This window comes from Glandiceps talaboti, chromosome 1, assembly GCF_964340395.1.
Source record: "Glandiceps talaboti chromosome 1, keGlaTala1.1, whole genome shotgun sequence".
In the NCBI taxonomy this organism is placed as follows: domain Eukaryota; kingdom Metazoa; phylum Hemichordata; class Enteropneusta; family Spengelidae; genus Glandiceps; species Glandiceps talaboti.
The window spans coordinates 16,651,578-16,671,241 of NC_135549.1; the positions used below are offsets into that span (position 1 = coordinate 16,651,578).

Below are 19,664 nucleotides of genomic sequence, written 5' to 3' on the forward strand. Positions count from 1 at the left end.
AAACACATACAAATCATCTTACTACAGGCACCCCTGACAATGTTGCAGATGCTAAGTAGAACTCAGTGGTATATGCATGAGCAGACACACACACCCCTGATGCTGTCACAGATGCTAAGTCCAGGCAACTGCTTTTCAAGCCTGCATTCTAAGCAAACTCCCTCAGTGAACCAATAGTTTATTTTGTGTTCTTAACTATGAACAGTAACTGTATTTTTGACTCCACATGATTTCAAACTATAAAACCAAAACAAAATAAAAAGCCTGCATATATAGGAAATAATATCATGGTATTATTGCAGTCCTTGAAAATTAAGTTACTACAAATGTGTGTGTATATATATATATATATTACTTTTAATTTTACTGTGTCATGCAGTGTGCAGGAATGCACACACACGCGTACATGCACATGCGCGCGCATGCACTCACGCACACACACATCCACACACATCCACAAACACACACACACACACACACACACACACACTCACTCACACATCAATCAAGTTAAAAGCCCCATCCTATTTTACAGGAATGCTTTGCCACCATACTAAGGTTCTGTACCAATGGGATAGCTACAAATATTTGTAAAGAAAAACCAATAACAGGACAAGGACACAAAAAGATTCATAGAAAAAGGACATTTATTAATAAAAACATAAATAGACCACAACCTAGAGTGAATACCTAAGAAGGCTGGAATAAATACTGCTTTACAAGGTCAAGTCAAATTTGCCAGGTAGACAACTATACAGGACAATATATGTAACTCTAAACCACCATGGTAAAAAAAGTACTTGTGTCAAAGCACTCATTCGAATTTAGAAATATATAATATACAATGATCACAATTTCAACAGTGAGTGACTTTTTAAAAAAGGATGCAGTAAATACTTAAAAGAGTTGTATTAATATTTGCATAAAAAATGCTACCCTGTAAACAAAGATATATAGCTGTTTATATCTAAGTAGTTAAATATAGTTACATACACACATATATACTGGTATATATTTACTATGCATAAATACTACATGGCTCTTGGCTGTAAAAATTTTCACTTCAAAAACAAACATGTACACTTTTCCAGCAAGTCAGTTGAAAAATATTGACTTTTCTTATCTACCAGCTTGAGAAGGACCGACTTGAGGAAGGTGCACACTGGCAATTTTTTAGCTTCTTACACTCCTTTCCTAGAGCAGAGATTTGGCTATCTGGCTTGAAAATTCATGAGAACACCGAGCATGTTGAGTCTCTTTATCCCACACCTAGCTCAAGTGCATGTAAAGAGATCTTCAGATTCAAACACAACTGATAACCGCCTCTCGACTATATGTCAAGTCAGACAGCCAAGCCTCTGGTTTACTCCCCTCTTCTGCATTGTGTGAAATGTATTAGGTGACTTGGGCGGTCTGCAGGTCTGCATGGTCAGCAGGCTGTTTTGGTATTATACATGTAAACTCCTAGCATACCTGTAGACTTGAACCACTATTGCTACTACACTATTCCGCTATCCTACCTCACAGTTTGAATTTGTGCTATCGCTTCCCAAATCAAAATGTCAGTTAGGATATTGATTCAAGTCTACAGCTGGGCTAAAAGATTCCATGCTGTCTTGTTAACAGGACAATGCAATATGTCCAGTAGTGACTGTGGGTTCACTGTTAAAGATAGCCCAGAGACTTGTCTTGACGTTACTATCTCAAGAAGCTTGTGTGGTGAGCATCTTGAGATTTATAATCCCAAGTAAAGCAAGCCTCTGGGCTAGGTTAGAGAAAATGCACATGCTCACTGTAGCAACTGATGGAACTGTTTTGCAAAGTAAGAAATTGATAATTGATAATATTAAAAGTCTCTATACCCACAGCATTCAGTTCCTATGGTATGTCTACCAGATCAGATCATACCATAGGAACTGAATGCTGTCGGTATAGAGACTTTTAATATTGTCATTTATCAATTTCTTACTTCGCAAAACAGTTCCCTCACTTGGGCAGTTTCTCCCTCACTTGGGCAGTTTCTCCATTATAAGGACAGCATGTCATATTTCCAAACTGAAAAATTTCGTATTTTCACAATTTTAATTGTTTCCTCCATCAACACTTAAGATGATCAGGAAGAAGCAGAAACTGACAGGGCATATTTTGCAAAATTAATGAATTCTTGAATATTATTTAACTCTGTTATAAAATAATAGCTTCAGTTGATATAACAATAGTGCTCATGATCTAATCACACCTAAGATCAGTGGACCCAGTAGTGTGTGCGATAAAAGAAATAGTTTCCTAAACCCATTTAAGTGCCATTGCATAATTCATGTTTAGGCTATATAATACACATTTCACCGTTTGTTCATGATAAATTTAGGTTAACATCAGTGTACTGAGTCCATTCTGAGTCTTAAGGCTTGCTCATGTGATGATAGTCTGGGACTGTATACTCATTTCATGACACAATTAATAGTCCTTGCCATCTCATTCATAAGGAGAGGTTACCAACCAAGCTGATTAATGTGATAACAGCTTTAGTGTCTTTCACTGTTGGATGATCATGTAGAGTAGTCTGGATGCTGACATGGCATGGTTTCTAACTAAACCACTGTGAGTGGAGGTGTACATGGTAACGATACTGTATAGGAACTAGACTACAGATGGGGTTGTGAATTTGTTATAAGGGAAATCAAACTTGACTCAAAAATCCCAATTCTCCTGTATTCCGCGGCTACTTGTACAGTCAGCAAGTATGTGATATGATGTGAGACCACTATGACAAGATGATCCACAAGAGAAAGACACTCAAAGGTAATATAATGACTACTTTGGCGTAACTTTAGATTATTTCCATCATTGTGAACTGTGACAAAGTTAGTACAAATAAATGAATTTCAATGAATAATATTAATAATAAAGATATAATACTAAAAGCAGGTAAATAAATATCAGATACAAGCGGTAAATGTTAAGATCATGACAGGTTAAAGGGGAACACCAGTCCAGGACATAACGTAGATTCATAAATTTTGAGTTCTGGAGAGTCATTTCATGATTTCACATCACATAAATTTTGTGCGATCACCAAGAAACACCAAATTGAAACTCTATATTTCACTGTCATTGTTTGAGCAGTGCTCCACCTTTGCATCCTGGGACTTAGCAGACAATGTATGTAAGATGGACAATGAATATTCATGACCTGTAATGCGTTCATGAATATTCATTCTTTGAATGGCGTTCCTCTTTAACTTTTAACAAGGGTGTTAGTTAATAGATAGCCTGAGACTACACTCTATATTTCAACATACTTTTAAGGTCTTGTTGACTACAAGAGTATGACCACCAATACAGATATGATGCAGTAAATACTATCAAATGTGAAGACTACCAGTCCCGCTGGGTGGCTGAGAAAATTCAGAACAATTCCTAATTTTAGGGATAATATTAATACATGCAATTACAGATGCTTTAATGCTTTGTAATATAAACTCAAATATTCTGGTATCTTGAAAATAAATCTAACTTACACAAACATCTATTTGGCAGACAATTTAAAAAAAAATAAATCAAAAAGTACATACTTAGGCAAATGGTCTTAGGTCATCTCAAGAAATTGAAATACTGACTTGGGACCAAATGGCATAAATCAACATAAAGTACAACTTCTAATATTAATGCTGATGCTTGCTTCTACAATTTAAGTTTTTGCTGGTATCAATGAAACCAGTCTAGCTACAACATTGGAACTACATCGGAAACTGTTATATACTGCCCAGGTCTATAATATAAATAAGGCATCCTTTGAATACTGTCAATTGATAGTTTCCTACATGTATGCTGATAATAGACCAGTCAAGGGTTCTCTAAATGAGTGGGTAGTTGTGTGGTTTATCTTTCCGGTAAATGACAAGCCCCTTGATTGTGGAATAACAATAAAAACTTTACATTCAACAATTGGTAAGAGAATCAATTGATCATTTCCTTTCACATATACTGCCTCTCCCATATACTTGTTTGGATTAAAACAAGGGTAGGAAAGTTATGGCAGTGCGGGGCTGTCCTTGACAGCTAGAGAGAGAGAGAGAGCACCACAGAGTTTGAGCATGCAGGGCCTGACAGTGTGTGTGCTTGTTTTGGCTGGAATTTCAGGTATTCTCTTTTGACATATTTGTGGTCAGGGGTGAAGAAAGGTGGCCAGTATACAAATTTACATAGCAATAGAAACTCATCCTGTTGGCACACAAATATTGGCTGTAAGTGTATGTTCTTTTTGCAGCTGCTGAAACTGAATCACCGTTTATAAAAGTGTATTAATAATGGTGATTCAGCACCTTCTTAATACACACCCTGAAAGTTAGCACTAGTACCACGCACATATATCTTCCTTGAATCAGAGTTAACCAAACCCCAAAAACAAATTTTAGCCCTACCTACCCTAAACTACAAATGATTAAAATATAACTGAATATTACAAAATTAGCATCTGTCTAGCCCAAGGACTTGTCTAGATGTTGCAATAGCTCTCTGAGTCTCTGGTCTAGCCTGTCAGGATTCATTGTGGAATCCATGCTGTGTACATGTATCATCACTTTGTACAGCATGGACTCCAGCTAGCCAGCCCCGATAGTCAGTGTACATACCACACCGTGTGTTTCAACACACAATCAATGCATAGATAGTGAAATGATAGTGGTGTGAATCAGAGATAAGATGTAGACATAGAGCTGATACCCGTCCTCCAGGCCACTATCTATTGACTGTACATTACTTACTATCTGTAATCTTACTTGTAGCAATTCATCCTGAGTACACTAACAGACTGTATAGAAATCCCTGGTCTCTATTATGTAAAGGGTTTGTTTGACAACATTTTATAAGAATGGTAATTACACTTGAGTGTGTTCACTCTCATCACTTACATCCTCTTTTCTTCTTGTTTTGAAGTGAATTTCAACCTCAGGGTAGACCTGCTATTGGTGTATATATAAAGCTTTGTTGACAACAATTAGGTAGACTTTGATTCTACCGACTTTTCCTGGATTTTTCACTCTTACTCAACACTTATGAATGAATGAATGAATGAATGAATGAATGAGTGAATGAGTGAGTGAGTGGATGGATGGCATTGGTTATAATGTGTGATCATGTGGATTTCAAATACGATTTTATAACACAGCAAAAAAAAACCCCACCTTGTCATAACACTCCATTAAGTGTTTGTTAAATGTTACCTCCACATATGAGACTGTCAGTTTCATCATTATTCATGCTAGTTTAAAATTTCATGATTTTTTGCCTAATATATATATACATCATGATGGCTCACATTGATAAAAAAAAGTTAAAACAACATATTTTGGTTGCCATGGAAACAATTCATTTTTTTCTAAATACCTTCTGAGAATCACATTATATTTCAAACTACTAGTATAAGTTATAGAAAATGGATATTTCTAAAATTGTTATATATATTATTTATATAACTATTTTTGCATATTGTAAGTACTTATATTCAAGCCAGATCAACTTTGTTAGTTATCAACTCAATATATTTGATGAAATTGGCAATAACTATGTTATTACTAAGTCTTTCATCTGCTCAAAAGAAAATGTACTAAAAAATAGGACCATGTGAAAGAACTAACCATCATGGTTTGTGGGGAAGGTTAATACACTAGGTTCTTTTCATTGTGACTGTCTTCTTAGCCCAGAGACTTGGTTATCTGACTTGCAAATGTTGTTCCTATCAGAAAAGTCAAGTCAGTATGTCAAGTCAGATAGCCAAATCTCTGGGCTATACTGTCAAACCAGTATGTAAAGTCAGATAGTCAAGTCTCTGGTCTATACTGTCAAGTCAGTATGTTGAGTCAGATAGCTAAGTCTCTGGGCTATACTGTCAAACCAGTATGTAAAGTCAGATAGTCAAGTCTCTGGTCTATACTGTCAAGTCAGTATGTTGAGTCAGATAGCTAAGTCTCTGGTCTATGCTGTCAAGCCAGTATGTTCAGTCTGATAGCTAGTCTCTGTGCTATACTGTAAAGCCAGTATGTCAAGTCAGATAGCCAAGTCTCTGTGCTATGCTGTCAAGCCAGTATGTTCAGTCCAATAGGCAAGTTTCTGGGCAAGACAGGATGTTGACTCAGCTAGCCATGTCTCTGGGCTATACTGTCAAGCCAGTATGTCAAGTCAGATAGCTAAGTCTCTGGGCTAGTGTTTTCTATAATTACAGTTTGAAATCTCACACATAATTATTCACCATTTTTGAAAATCTCAAATTACCAGTTGTTCTACAAATTCAATAAATAGCTGGTTATCAAGATGCTTTGCAAAGCTTTGTCATAAAATTGTCAGAAACATGTGGCATAAATAAACATATCTACAAGTTCTAAAAAGTACCACCAATAGCAGTTCAACCCTAAAAGTTAGAAAGCCACACAATGGTTTTTAAAAACAACACGGTGATATGCATCCAGACATGAATACTCATATTTACACTGGTATAACAGATCTGTAGAAAATATTGTTTTAAAGTTCTGACTTGGGTTCTGGTTTCTTCTCTGGTTGAAATTTCATTGCTACTGAGTTGATACAATAACGTTTGCCAGTTGGTTTCGGTCCGTCATCAAACACGTGACCAAGATGAGCACCGCACTGCAAACAAACATTTAATTTTTCCAATCAGTGAAACAAAGCAAAAAGTATCATAAATGAGCCAGCCTTTTGGACAAAAATTGGAAAGTATGTGTAGTCACGGTAGTGGAAATTATTAACTCTCATAACCCTAAATCGTCTATTGGTAAGTATGTAAAGACACTTGGTACATGTGCCAATGGTGTTGATGTACAGCTGCATACTAAGCAAGTATTTTTGGAAGGTCTGAAAAATAAGCCATTGGTGGTTTGAAAAATAAGCCTTGGTGGTTTGCCTGGAATCTGACATATTAATCAAATTTCAGACTGATCTGCCCAGCAGTTTTTGACTATCAGTTTTTGTCCCAAAATTCCATTTTAGATCTAATTTGCCTATCAACACTTGGGTGATACTGTGTTAAGAATTATAGACACCTCTAGAAACATCAGCCAAATTTTTGCCCAGGGTTTTTTAATTTTTAGTTATTTACATACATACATACATACATACATACATACATACATACATACATACATACATACATACATACATACATACATACATACATACACACGTACATACATATATACATAGATGCATACATGCAAAAACACAGACACACACACACACACGCACGCAGACAGACAGACTGACATTTTATCACACCTATACCACTACTGATCCTTCATTTGCACTGACAACTGTTTTTTTTCTGGCCTACCGTTTTCTTTAATTTGAGAAAAAGCACACCTGGCGGGAACTGAGCAATGAAATGACCTGTACCACCAATGATATCAAAGCAATTGTGATGTCACAGCTGAATGACACCTGTATAGCATTAACACTGAAAATTAAGCATTACTAAAATACTCAACAGTACATAGTTTTGAAGAAGAAATCCCGACCATTACACCTATTTTTAGTTGTAAGCTAAGCTATGCTATGGAAATGATGGCCATTATCATTTTTTAAGTCTTAAGTTCTTTGTCAGTCATTTCTCATGCCCTATCCATTTCCTTACCGAAACTTTACTGCAGCCATTTAAGGTGCACATTTTTTGGTGGTACTTTGGTAGTTGTGTAAGTTTGAGTGATCTTTGATCACAGAGAGATCAATCTTAAACTCACACCCACTCATCTAGGTCTTTCACAAAAGTAGACTGTATCCAGACTCTATCTGATACACTCATGCCAACACACCCTAAGCCTTCTGATAATAATTTATTTATTTGAACAGTCAGGAATTCGGTTCTGATTAAATTGAACCCTTGAGTATAAGTACCACATCTCAACTATTTGAATTGCTTTTTTTTTTTGCTTTATTTGCCATCATAAATCATCACTTTAACATCCCTACCCAGTATCTTGACAAGTTTGGAACCAATTTGGTGGACATTGGATTAAATAAGTTCTACTTCCAAGGGAAGGGAAGACAGTAGACTGGAATTGACTGTTGAGAAATGTCAAGAGTGATACAAGTAGTTAGGTAAAGAAATACCTACGCTGATATAAGCTTATTGAAGTGGAGTATGTTGGTCCCTAGCTAAGCTGAGCTGGGGACTGGCCTATTGTTCTACTGTATCAACATTGACTATCACAATTAACTCACCTCTGGTCATTAAGTTAGCCTTTCAGGAAGTCACTTATTTACTGATCGATTTAGTTGGATAGCAACACTAAATGGTCCAGTGTTTACTGCATATCAGACCTACCTTTGAACAAATGGCTTCTGTGCGTACCATTTGATAGGTTGTGTCCAGCCTCAAGGTAACAGCCCCCTCCCTGGCAACATCATAGAAAGATGGCCAACCTGCAGTTTGGGAAAGGAAATAATTAATAATTCACCTTTTATTTTTACAAAGACGGGGACGTAAGTAAGTCTTTGTGAGAGCATATTTTGCAATATTGGGTACCATCAAAATAGGAAAGAATTGATTAGACATTAATCTTTAAAACTAACAGCATTACTTAAAATTATGAAGACTGACTTATCTACTAAAGTACATGACTTGTAACTTGGGTAATTACCAGTGTCTGGTTGTATCACACTTGACATATTCAAAAACCAGAACATTCTAGCTGTACAACACCTCATGAACTCTACATCATGGTGGAAACTGGCATTAATAACTTCACTCATAGATTGACTGATTGACTATACATGAGGCAGCCATACTAATAAAATAGGACTCAAATATGTAGTAGAATTTACCAGATTGTATGCAATGACAACTACAAGACAATGGGAATCTAACTTTTCAAAACTTAACTGTGATGGCGCCATATTCAAATCTTGACAACAAGATTTGAAAACTCATGTGTACATGTGTTAGTAGTACAATTTACTAAACTTGACTGTGAGGGCGCCATACTCAATTATGAAAGCATGGTATAGATGAGATTTATACCTGATTTTGCTTCATTGAAAATCAGAGTAGATAGTGCAGTTTACAATACTTGACTGTGAGGGTGCCATATAGTTATGACAGATTTATAGATTTAAATTGGTATTATATGAGAATGGGGAAGTGTAATTTCTTAAACTTGATTGTGAGGACTCGTATTCAATTATGGAACAATATCACAGAAGAATTTTCCAAACTTGACAACAACAACAACAACAACAACAACAACAACAACAACAACAACAACAACAACAATAAGATGAGTAATAGGGTGACATACTAAATCTTCATTCATGACAATTTTACCAGACTTGACAAGAGACATAATTGTGAGACAATGAGATAGTGTAGTGTTAACTTAGTTTGACAGACAAGGACATCATCCTCAATCATGGCCACAACAGTATATAAAATTTTATGGGGATTGACCAGAGATTATCATGAGACAATGGAGGTAGTGTAGTTTACTAAGTTTAAATGTGAGGGAACCATACTCAATCATAGCACAATGGTATACAGATTTTACTAGATTAGACTACAGAAATTATCATTGGACAGTTTACAAATCCTGACTGTGAGGGCGCCATACTCAATCACAGCACAATGGTATACAGATTTTACCAGATTTGACTGCAGAGATTATCATTGGACAGTTTACAAAACTTGACTGTGACGGCACCATCCTCAATCATAGCACAATGTATACAGATTGTACCAGATTGACTGCAGAGATTACCATGGGACAGTTTTTAAAACTTGACTGTGAGGGCACCATCCTCAATCATAGCACAATGGTATACCGATTTTACCAGATTTGAATGCAGAGGTTATCTTTGGACAATTTACAAAACTTGACTGTGAGGGCGCCATACTAAATCACAGCACAATGGTATACAGATTTTACCAGAGAGATTATCATTGGACAGTTTACAAAACCTGACTGTGAGGGCGCCATACTCAATCACAACACAATGCAAAGTAATCGAACTCAATTAGGATATTACTGGTTTGCATGTGATTCATTAGAAGTCATTGCTAAAAATCACATAATTAGTATCTTGATTGTATATACAATACATTGTATAATACAAACAAATGATTTGACAACAGAGATATCCTGAGACAATGGGTTTCCCGCCACTGTCTACGGTATAATTTACTAAATAAGTCTGCTATCTCCAAATTCTTTTCACAATGTTATGTTTTCGCTCCAAATAATTACCATTATCAAAATCAGTCACTGACCCTAGAGTTGTGCCAAACACCCTGTGGAGTGGTGTACTGGGTCTGTTACAAACAAGGAACAGAATGTTCACATTATGTATTCACTTATTCCAAAGTTATTGTCATCTAGCCCCTTTGTCAATCATAATATGGTCGATGCTCCCAACATAAATCATAATTATGACAATTAACCATAAACATGGGTGTATAAGTTAAACATGTGAGACTTCCTGAAGTGACTGTGAAGTCACAAAATTATATGACACTGGTAGAGAGTTAGCCAACTTAAACTGTGAGGGCGCCATACCAAATAAAAAGTGCAAGTACTGTAATGTGTTCTTACCTGATTTTGACTGGAATTTTTCTTTTGTCCTGAAAGGTAACAAATATAATTTTCTTGTCAAATGGCATCATAATACTGTAGTTCAAGCGATACAAAGGAATAATTGTACATAACTGTACAGAAAGAAACGAATCACATTTCATTTACAACTATCCGCTGACTACAGAGCTGAACAGCAGTTAGGAGATCGAGAATGAGGTTATAATGTATATGCTGGAGTAACAACATGATTGGTCATAGAGGGCGCTGTTTGGTAGAATACTATGTAGTGTACAACCATAGGATTTTCTGACAGCACTGATAATGATGTGTGTAGGTTATGTAAACCAACTTACTTGAAAACTTCATTTCCACAAACTACACAGGTAAATGACCCATCATCCTTCACATTCACATATTCACCACTGAAAGCTCTGCAAAAAAGGAAGGATACACTTGTTACTTTGCCACAGTCTCACCACATTTGTGACCCACAAACACTTTACATTATTTACATCTTACACAATCTACTATACATGTGAAAAGATGTCACATAAGTGTGAAAACAAGTGAAAGAAGTTAACTTTGAGACTATTGAAGGGCCTCTAAAGTCATCATTTGTATTAAACTAATACTGAAACCACTTGCAATGGATAATAGTACTGGTATGTACCTAGTAGGCCGATCTGAATAGCTGGGTCTTCACACATAACTGTTTACATGTAAAATGTGCTTGAATACCAAATTTAACAAAAAATAATTAATTCATATTTCAAATTGGTTTCAAGCCACAGATGCCAGTCACATTTGTATTGTAAATTGGTGAATACAAAATAAAGAGAGAGATATATAAATATGGTCTATCAAATTGGTATAAACTATAATAACAATTGCTGAGTATAAATCAGTTGATGCCAGGCATTTTAATTAAACATTTTTGAAATGAGAAATTCAAATTGAATTGTACATGAAATAAGTTTCACATTATGATTATCTTTTGCTTTGTACAGTTACATGTGAAATGTCCTTGTCAACCTTTAAATGTGTTTACAAGAGTTCTGTTGGAATCGATTAGTTGCTAGTCGACTACCTGTAATCCCCCTTTTCCTGTTATCATGTAATTATTTATCATTAGTACACTGTATCTAATATATTTATATTTCTGGGAAGAAATAAATCTAACCAAAAGATATCCAAGGTATCAATAACAATTTGTTTAAACCCAGTCAGTACCCTGATATCAATAGACTGGAACCATATTCATTACAAGACTAATCTTTCAACTTTCAAGCAGGATATGGACATCAAACTACAATATCAAGGGCTATCAATTATACAATACACAATTCAATTATTAGGTGATGTATGAAATCAGAAATGTACAGTCTTTATTCTCGTAAGCAAACAAAACACACACATTAAATCTCTCTAAAAGTAAATTGAGAGCGAGTTCATTAAATTCTGTCATTACTGTTTTATGCTGACACTTTGCTATACACAAATATATGTACATGTAGTATATGTTTTATGTATAACTGTATCAGTTTCTTGTCTTCCACAACTACAAAGTCATCTAAAGGCTGCTTCATTCTTTTTAGTTCGGTTACTTTATTCCACTTTTCTTATAGGTTGTTGAATCATGTAGAGATTTATAATATTTAGAATTCTTTACTACATGTATATCGTTATTTTAATTCTGTAAAAGATATCTCAATGATGTAAAAATACTGCCACTGGCAATGTGCACAACTGAAATCCAATGTCTAACATGCACATGCAGTGAGAGAAACACACCTCAAACGTGAAAACACCCCTACAGGATAATGGAACATCCTATGAACCACTGATCGGACCACTTTCATTTGAACAATGTTTCATCTACACACCAACTGAAATCAATCGATCCAGCAGTTTCTCCCTTTTGTTGTTCACACACACACACACACACACACACACACACACACACACATATGCACACATCTGCACACACAGACAAAACTTGATGCTTATAGGTCACTGAACCGCTGTTCAGTTGTGTTAAAAAATAAATGACAATCTTTTAATTATAGATATTGGCTATTCCATTGTTTAATAGCTACAGAAACACAGACAATAAAACTGTTATGTTCCAAGTCCTCTTACATATCCAGGTGTTTCTTGCATAGAATACACACACAGCTAACTTAGAATCCTTACTGCACATTAATCTAAAGGCTGGCTTTGAGTCTCTTCTCAGGAACTTGAGATTCAAAGCTACATATAGCCTCTAGACGACTGGTACATGTAAAGATGTGAACTGTCTTACAGAGACTGAGTATGATTTCCAGGGTAACACAGAGCTGCCATTTTGCTGACTGGCATTTTATAAATCCATTGATTAGTACCAGTAGAAAAGACATTTGACATACTGTAAACCCTATATCAATTCTTCATATTATTATAATATGTAAAAATAGCAAATTGCCTATAATCAACACACTGTATGCTATCAATGACATGTATCATATTATTTACAATGGATTATTAGCAGAGGTAGATAGTTGCAGGTATATTGTGCCCTATGTTTATACCCTATTTGCCTAAGATGTGCAAACAAGCATAACTTATTTTTTATAACAATTTCAAATGAATTGTCTTCTATGCGTATGGTTAAACAACTGTCTCAATAACATTTTCTGCAGTAGTTCTTTTAAGATATGGACAATTTGATAATTATTGGACAGATGTGATGGTTATTACTGAGGAACACAAGGATATCTATTATTAATTGATTTATGTCTTGTTGTTTCATTACAAGGTCCTATCTAAAGTGTCCTAGCTAGCAGATGATTTATGAACTGAAACTAACAGTGGCCATATGGATGAAACCTGGGTCATTTTGGGTATGTGTATGTATGTGTATGTATGTGTGTGTGTGTGTGTGTGTGTGTGTATGTGTGTGTGTGTGTGTGTGTATGTATGTATGTATGTATGTATGTATGTTTGTATGTATGTATGTATGTATGTATGTATGTATGTATGTATGTATGTATGTATGTATGTATTGTGTATGTGTGTATGTATACGTGTGTGTGTGTGTGTGTGTGTGTGTGTGTGTGTGTGTGTGTGTGTGTGTGTGTGTGTGTATGTAGAATTGTAATGTATTGTGTGTGCATATTTATTTACATTTTATGTATTTTCAATGTAACCTGATTGTTTTTAAATGATGGATATCCCTCCCTTTATTCATATCAATATATGAATCCTTTTTATAACTAAAACAAAGTGAAATTGTTTACACGTTGTTTTTTTCATTTTGATGAATCTGTGAGACAGACGATATTTAGTTTTTGCTGGCTTTCAGTGTACCTATTATTTGCTAGTGACTTGTAGTTGTGTTGTAACATATATTAGTGAACAAATCATATTTACACTGGGTATGTTTGCCAACTGCAAACTATTACACTAAGTAGGAAAACCCATTTCAAATTGTTAGGTTACCTCCAAGTTTTTTTTGGAATTGCAACGCCCACTCACAAACCTTTATTTGTATTTTACTGACTACATGTATTCATGATATTCAGACCATTCATACTAAACTCTGCTACGTGCTGGTGAGTAGCAAAAGAGGTTTGCTCACTTGTTGTGTAATTTATTATAATTTAAAATACACAATAAATACTGATATAATGTAATTTATGTCCAATTCAACATTCCATATTTCAATTTATAATTGTTTATATAGGAATTTGTTTGACCCTGAGAGCAGATTGAAATTGAAGCCACAAATATTCTGACATAATCCTTCAATTTGAAATATACAAACACATTTCTCTATGGAACAACAATTTCTTTGTCAATTTTTCATAACAACAGCTTGTATAACACAGGCAAGCACAGTCATTATTAACAAAGCTGACGCCATCACAATCTCAATTTTGGAAACTAATTTTTTTATAAAGATGTTTCCATGCCTACTCAGTCCTACATACCAAGTTTAAATTTAAACTAACCTCTCTGAATGTATTCATTTGACATTACTTCATTGGAAAAATTGGTCAAAGTGCATGGTTATACAGCTGTGGACGGGCAAGTGTATGGATAATTTTGTTAATTAGTTCAACTAAATTGATTTTAAAGATAGATTACCATTCATAAAACTTGACGTAAATTTTCCTACCTTTCTGTGCCTTGCTCCTGTGTTACATAGTATTGCATAGGAGTCAGCTTCTGCCTCAATTCTGTTTTCTTCCGATACTGATAGGTCATTCCACCTTCTCCTTGTTGATTGCCAGTATCTATATATAAAAAAAAAAGATACAGAAAAATATTAAATATTAAGTTGCCATCAACCAGCTAATTTGTTTTGTCCTTTTGAGCTCAGACCGACCACCTTTGAGAGACAGCATGAAAAAATACATTCCTTGCTTGCAAACGACATTGATTGTTTATGCCATGTACCCATCCTGATTATAGTCTAGAGGATATCCATTGGGACTGCATGAATCTGAAAATCTCTTTACCCAACAAGATTCAAACCCAACAGATAGCCTCTAGATGATCCTGATCATAGCCTAGACTTCAGGCATATTGGAATTGTTTGTCTCTCGCTCTTCCTCTACCAAAAACAGGCAAGAACCCAAAATGTCCACACCACTGGAATCTAGGCTATTCTGATCACGACAACACTAGCCTAGTATATAAGCCACGGCATGTTGACTTCCTTAAAGAAGACAATCAATGAAGTCAACATGCTCTGATGTTAGGCTACAACAACACTTACATGTATAAAGTTAAAGTGCCTGACACAAAAAGTGTTATTTGAACTGCTGTTGCCACCAATGTATAATATCTAAAATAGACTGAATCTTACAGGTTGGCATAGACACCTAGCTCACTGTACAGACAGTAAATAATAACACATGCATGTCACATTGTGTATTTAGCTCTTATTGGTTGTCATACAAGATGCCTATATCTCCAATAGCAGAGTAGTAAACATGAAATTCCTAAGATTCTTGTATTGCTGGTAAGGAATGTAGCCTTTTTTACACTGATCTATTCTTCATTGGATGGCCTGTCCATTTTTTCCAACCAAAGAAGGTATAATATTACGAGACACTTCCTACATTTGTAAAAAAAATCAGTTAAACTTGTTTGTTAGCAAAGGTGACTAAAAATGTTATGATATGAAGCCTTCAGACAATGTCTTACCTTTGGAAGGCATACTGCTAAATCATACAGCTCTTAGCTATGAAAATGATGTTTGTATTCATGTCCTGTTGTTTAAATATGATCTGACAGACACCAATGTAACACGATACCCAATGTTGACTCATAAAGTCATACATTTATTCATAAATGGTCAAGATATTGTATATCATATTATGAGGAAGCCTCCAGCCTCAGTGAGTAATCTTCCTGTCTCTGTGGTAAAGATTCTTTCTATATTTGGGTTGGACAGACGTCACATTGGCATACTACTACTACTACTACTACTATATGCATATATCATGTGCCCAAAAATGGAGTTTCTGTTCTAGATTTTATTACAAGTAACAGCGACCACATCATTCATGTTACATTATAGTCTAGTATATATTATTACATTTCCGTGGAATCCATGCTGTCTCTCGTTATGCATATTATACTATGGGACAGGATATAATACAAAAGAAATTCACTCTACTCTAGTGGTACATTGGAACATTGGTAGCCTTAGATATATCTATTTCAAGACACTTGAGATTTCCCTTTTCAGGAGAGCTTGGATATTGTTTACATATATGCAAGCTTTACTAGAACATACACATATCGGGTTATTTTGAGTCTGTCAATACATTGTCAATCTCAATACTGTGAGTGTGAGTTACAAACAAGTTTTTTCTCACTGTGATTATGTTTAGTTGTAAGTGTATTGGTTGTTTATACTGTGTGTCAATACTACACTATTTTCATAATCTAGTCATGTGAAGGTTTTTGGCTCACCTACCACACTTGACACTTCAGTAGGTAGTGGCTGTTTAGTTTAAGTTTAATGCATGTTTTGGCCGGCCAGAAAGAAGGCATAATTTCTTGTTATGTTTTTAATTTTTTCCAGCTGTGAGATGATGTTAATAGAGGTACCATGTGATTACAACCAATAAGAGGGTGGGTGGGTTGAGGATGGGTTGTGGGTAGGTTGTTGAGCTACATGATGTAAACATAATCATCAAATTCAATTGGGCTGTGAGAAATCGTAATTTAATTTCAGATTTGAATAAATGGCTGCTAGCAAAATACTAGGCGTGATAGGGAAAAGTCAAGCGTCCCAAAATTCTACGCTACTAAAGTACAGTAATATCATATGAATATTACATTGGTACAATCTATTATTATCATTAATATCAATATTATGAAGAAGCGTCTGGCAGATAATATAATAATATAGACAAAATCTTTTGTACAATATACAAAATTAAACCTTCCATGACATTGTGACTATAACAGCCGGTATGTGTATCATGTCTATGTTAAATTTAAATTTAGTCTGTCCTCACTGCTATATCGATGTCTTGTCACATGACCCAAATTGAAAATATACTAAATGTCAATAATAAACCAATACAATGGATTAAACTGTATTCAAATTTTGCAAAAACAAATAAATAAGTACATTGATGCCATGTATTTTGAAAGTGTAACATTACATTGTTTTCAGCTTGCTTTTAAAGTCAAGCTGTGTGTGTGGAGGGGTGGCAGCTATTGCCCCCCTACATTACGACTTGAGTCTAGGCTAGCTTTCAGCAGATTATTCAGCCTTCAATTTCAAGTTCTCATTGACAAGCTGTGTTCATAATTAGAGCTTTTATGGCATTGATAACTGAACTCGATCTGTTAAGGTTATACTGTTTTACAGTGATGTTTTCCAGCCCATGTATGGTACAACTTTGGTATTCAACTCTCAATTTAATAGAGTAGTTACACTTGACCTCAGGTCAAAGAACATTGCTGTCAATGTGTCATGTGTAAACAGAAACTGGTAAAACAAACCCATCCATGCATCTATTGTCAATGTATGTGTCAAGATCTGTTGACAGCATTTCATTGACAAATTACCTCATACTTCTACTATTATACTACACAAAAAGGACCACAGTGACAATCTATGCCAATGTTGCATCCCTACTGGTACAGTGGAGTCAGGTGATTAATGAACACATTGAAAACTATGTATTGAATGACTGGTCAGACACAGTTTCACATCAATAACTCTTTTGTCTATGACCATGGAAGTATGCTATGACAGAGGTCAGCACTTGAGATAAAAGAATCCATTACCCCAATTTCTGCTTTGACCATACATTGTTTTGCTATGGAAATTAGTATTTCAAATAAAGTCAACTGTCATTCCCGCCACCATGACAGATTTCTACCATGTAACAGTAGTACATGTATACAAGTTTCATATTCTACACAATTTTTTGAGGTTTATCTTTCTGCATGAAACAACATAACATTTTTAATGGGTTGTAAAATCTGAGATAAATCATAAACTTTGGGTGACATACTGTTCTGTGCTTTATTGCTGCAAAAGTTTGACACTGCACAAATGGACACTACACAAACGTACTGTTGGTGAAGCAACCATCATTTTTGACAAAATGTATGCTTAAATATAGTACAATAAAATTGTGCAGGGTTAGTGTGTTAAACATACTTCAAATACTATTTTGATGTAATGTTAGATGCTGTATATTAATATTTTTTAATCATCTATCTTTTCACCACAGCTGTATGCCTATGCACCTGTTATTGCTCTAGCCATTGTGATTTATACTGAACAATTTGAAGGATGGGGTTAATATACAATTTAAATTCTCTCTGATTCCGACTTCCACATGAAAACAGTCGTTATTTTTCATTTGCCGGTACAATTTGTTTTTATTTTTTAAGTTAAATGTTGGTGTTTTCTAAAACATCAAATCAAATCAACAAGCAAAAAAAAAATATGCAAACAGACGTGCTAATACATCTTACTTATACCACTAAAATAACATCTAATAAATAATCACACATATTATAATGCTAATATCATTAGCGCTAACAATATGATTTATCTAAAGCGACACCGCGTACCGACTGTACCTGTCATGTCAGTCACCCCACCACTGCACTGCACAGAGAAGGGAGGCCTTATTTGTAGTTTAAGAGTGAAAGTTGTTCAGTTATTTAACTAACATTTGATACGACATGCCCCAATTTACCATTTCTCTCAACCGAAAAATATTATGCTTGTACAGAAGTAGTTGTAATATGTTGACAATTACGTCTGTTCACCCGGAAACCGTGCGTAAAACGGTACCGTGTTGATTGGAATCTGGAGCGGCGGCATCTGTCACTGTCAGTGCACATTGACTGTGATCAGATATTCCCGCGGTATTTAAACTGACAGACGCTACTATTTCTGGGTATGTATTTCTCTCAATCTGGACAGGAACGTTAGAAACTTACCTGTATCGCTGTTTTGACACGAAAGTGAAATGAGTGACAACAAAATAGTGAAAGTGATTTGACGGAGAAGGTGCAGACGATTCGATTCAGACATCCGGGGTGTACGGTGTATCGATTACTCTCGTGTGGCATGGGATGTTGATGAAATCTCGCGTCATTTCACTGATATTTGTATGTGATTTCGCAACTCCAATAAATTGCGCCAACACGAGTCACATCAAAACAGACCAGACGCAGGTGCTCTCCACCATATTCTGGTGTGTGATTCTGTGCATTCAAAGCTTTACTGATCTGTAAGCCCCGTCTATACGAAGGAAGGGCACCTATACGGTATTGACAGGTTTTTGTTTGACTTAAACAAAGAGGGTAAGAAAACGGATGCACATGTTGCAGTGATACACATGTCTTGCAACAATCAATCGGATTGATTGATTTCAATCTGTGCACATGGTTTTTTTTTATGTCAGTCACTGTGATAATGCATATACCATCACTTATTCAGCCAGACGTATGTATACGACATGGGGTGTGTCTGTTTGGCATCTTATTCTTTTAAACAAAGAGCTTATCGTATATCTATTACGGGAGAACCACAGTACAGAAATGTTGTTGACAATG

General features: G+C 35.4%; 1 protein-coding gene across 2 annotated transcripts; it reads right to left on the reverse strand.

The window, feature by feature from the left end:
* Nucleotides 1-646: 646 nt before the first annotated feature.
* On the reverse strand, nucleotides 647-19,140 carry LOC144436647 (methionine-R-sulfoxide reductase B3-like). Of its 2 annotated transcripts, none has more exons than XM_078125524.1 (6): nucleotides 19,047-19,140; nucleotides 14,734-14,851; nucleotides 10,931-11,008; nucleotides 10,596-10,624; nucleotides 8,336-8,433; nucleotides 647-6,645 (listed from the first exon to the last, which is right to left on the reverse strand). In XM_078125524.1, exons 1-6 carry the CDS (start codon nucleotides 19,138-19,140, stop codon nucleotides 6,520-6,522), a joined length of 543 nt encoding a protein of 180 aa, XP_077981650.1. In that variant the 3' UTR covers nucleotides 647-6,519. The 2 variants fall into 2 exon arrangements, with proteins under 2 accessions (XP_077981650.1, XP_077981726.1); XM_078125600.1 differs by lacking the exon at nucleotides 19,047-19,140 and adding an exon at nucleotides 15,768-15,829.
* Between the last annotated feature and the right edge of the window lie 524 nt (nucleotides 19,141-19,664).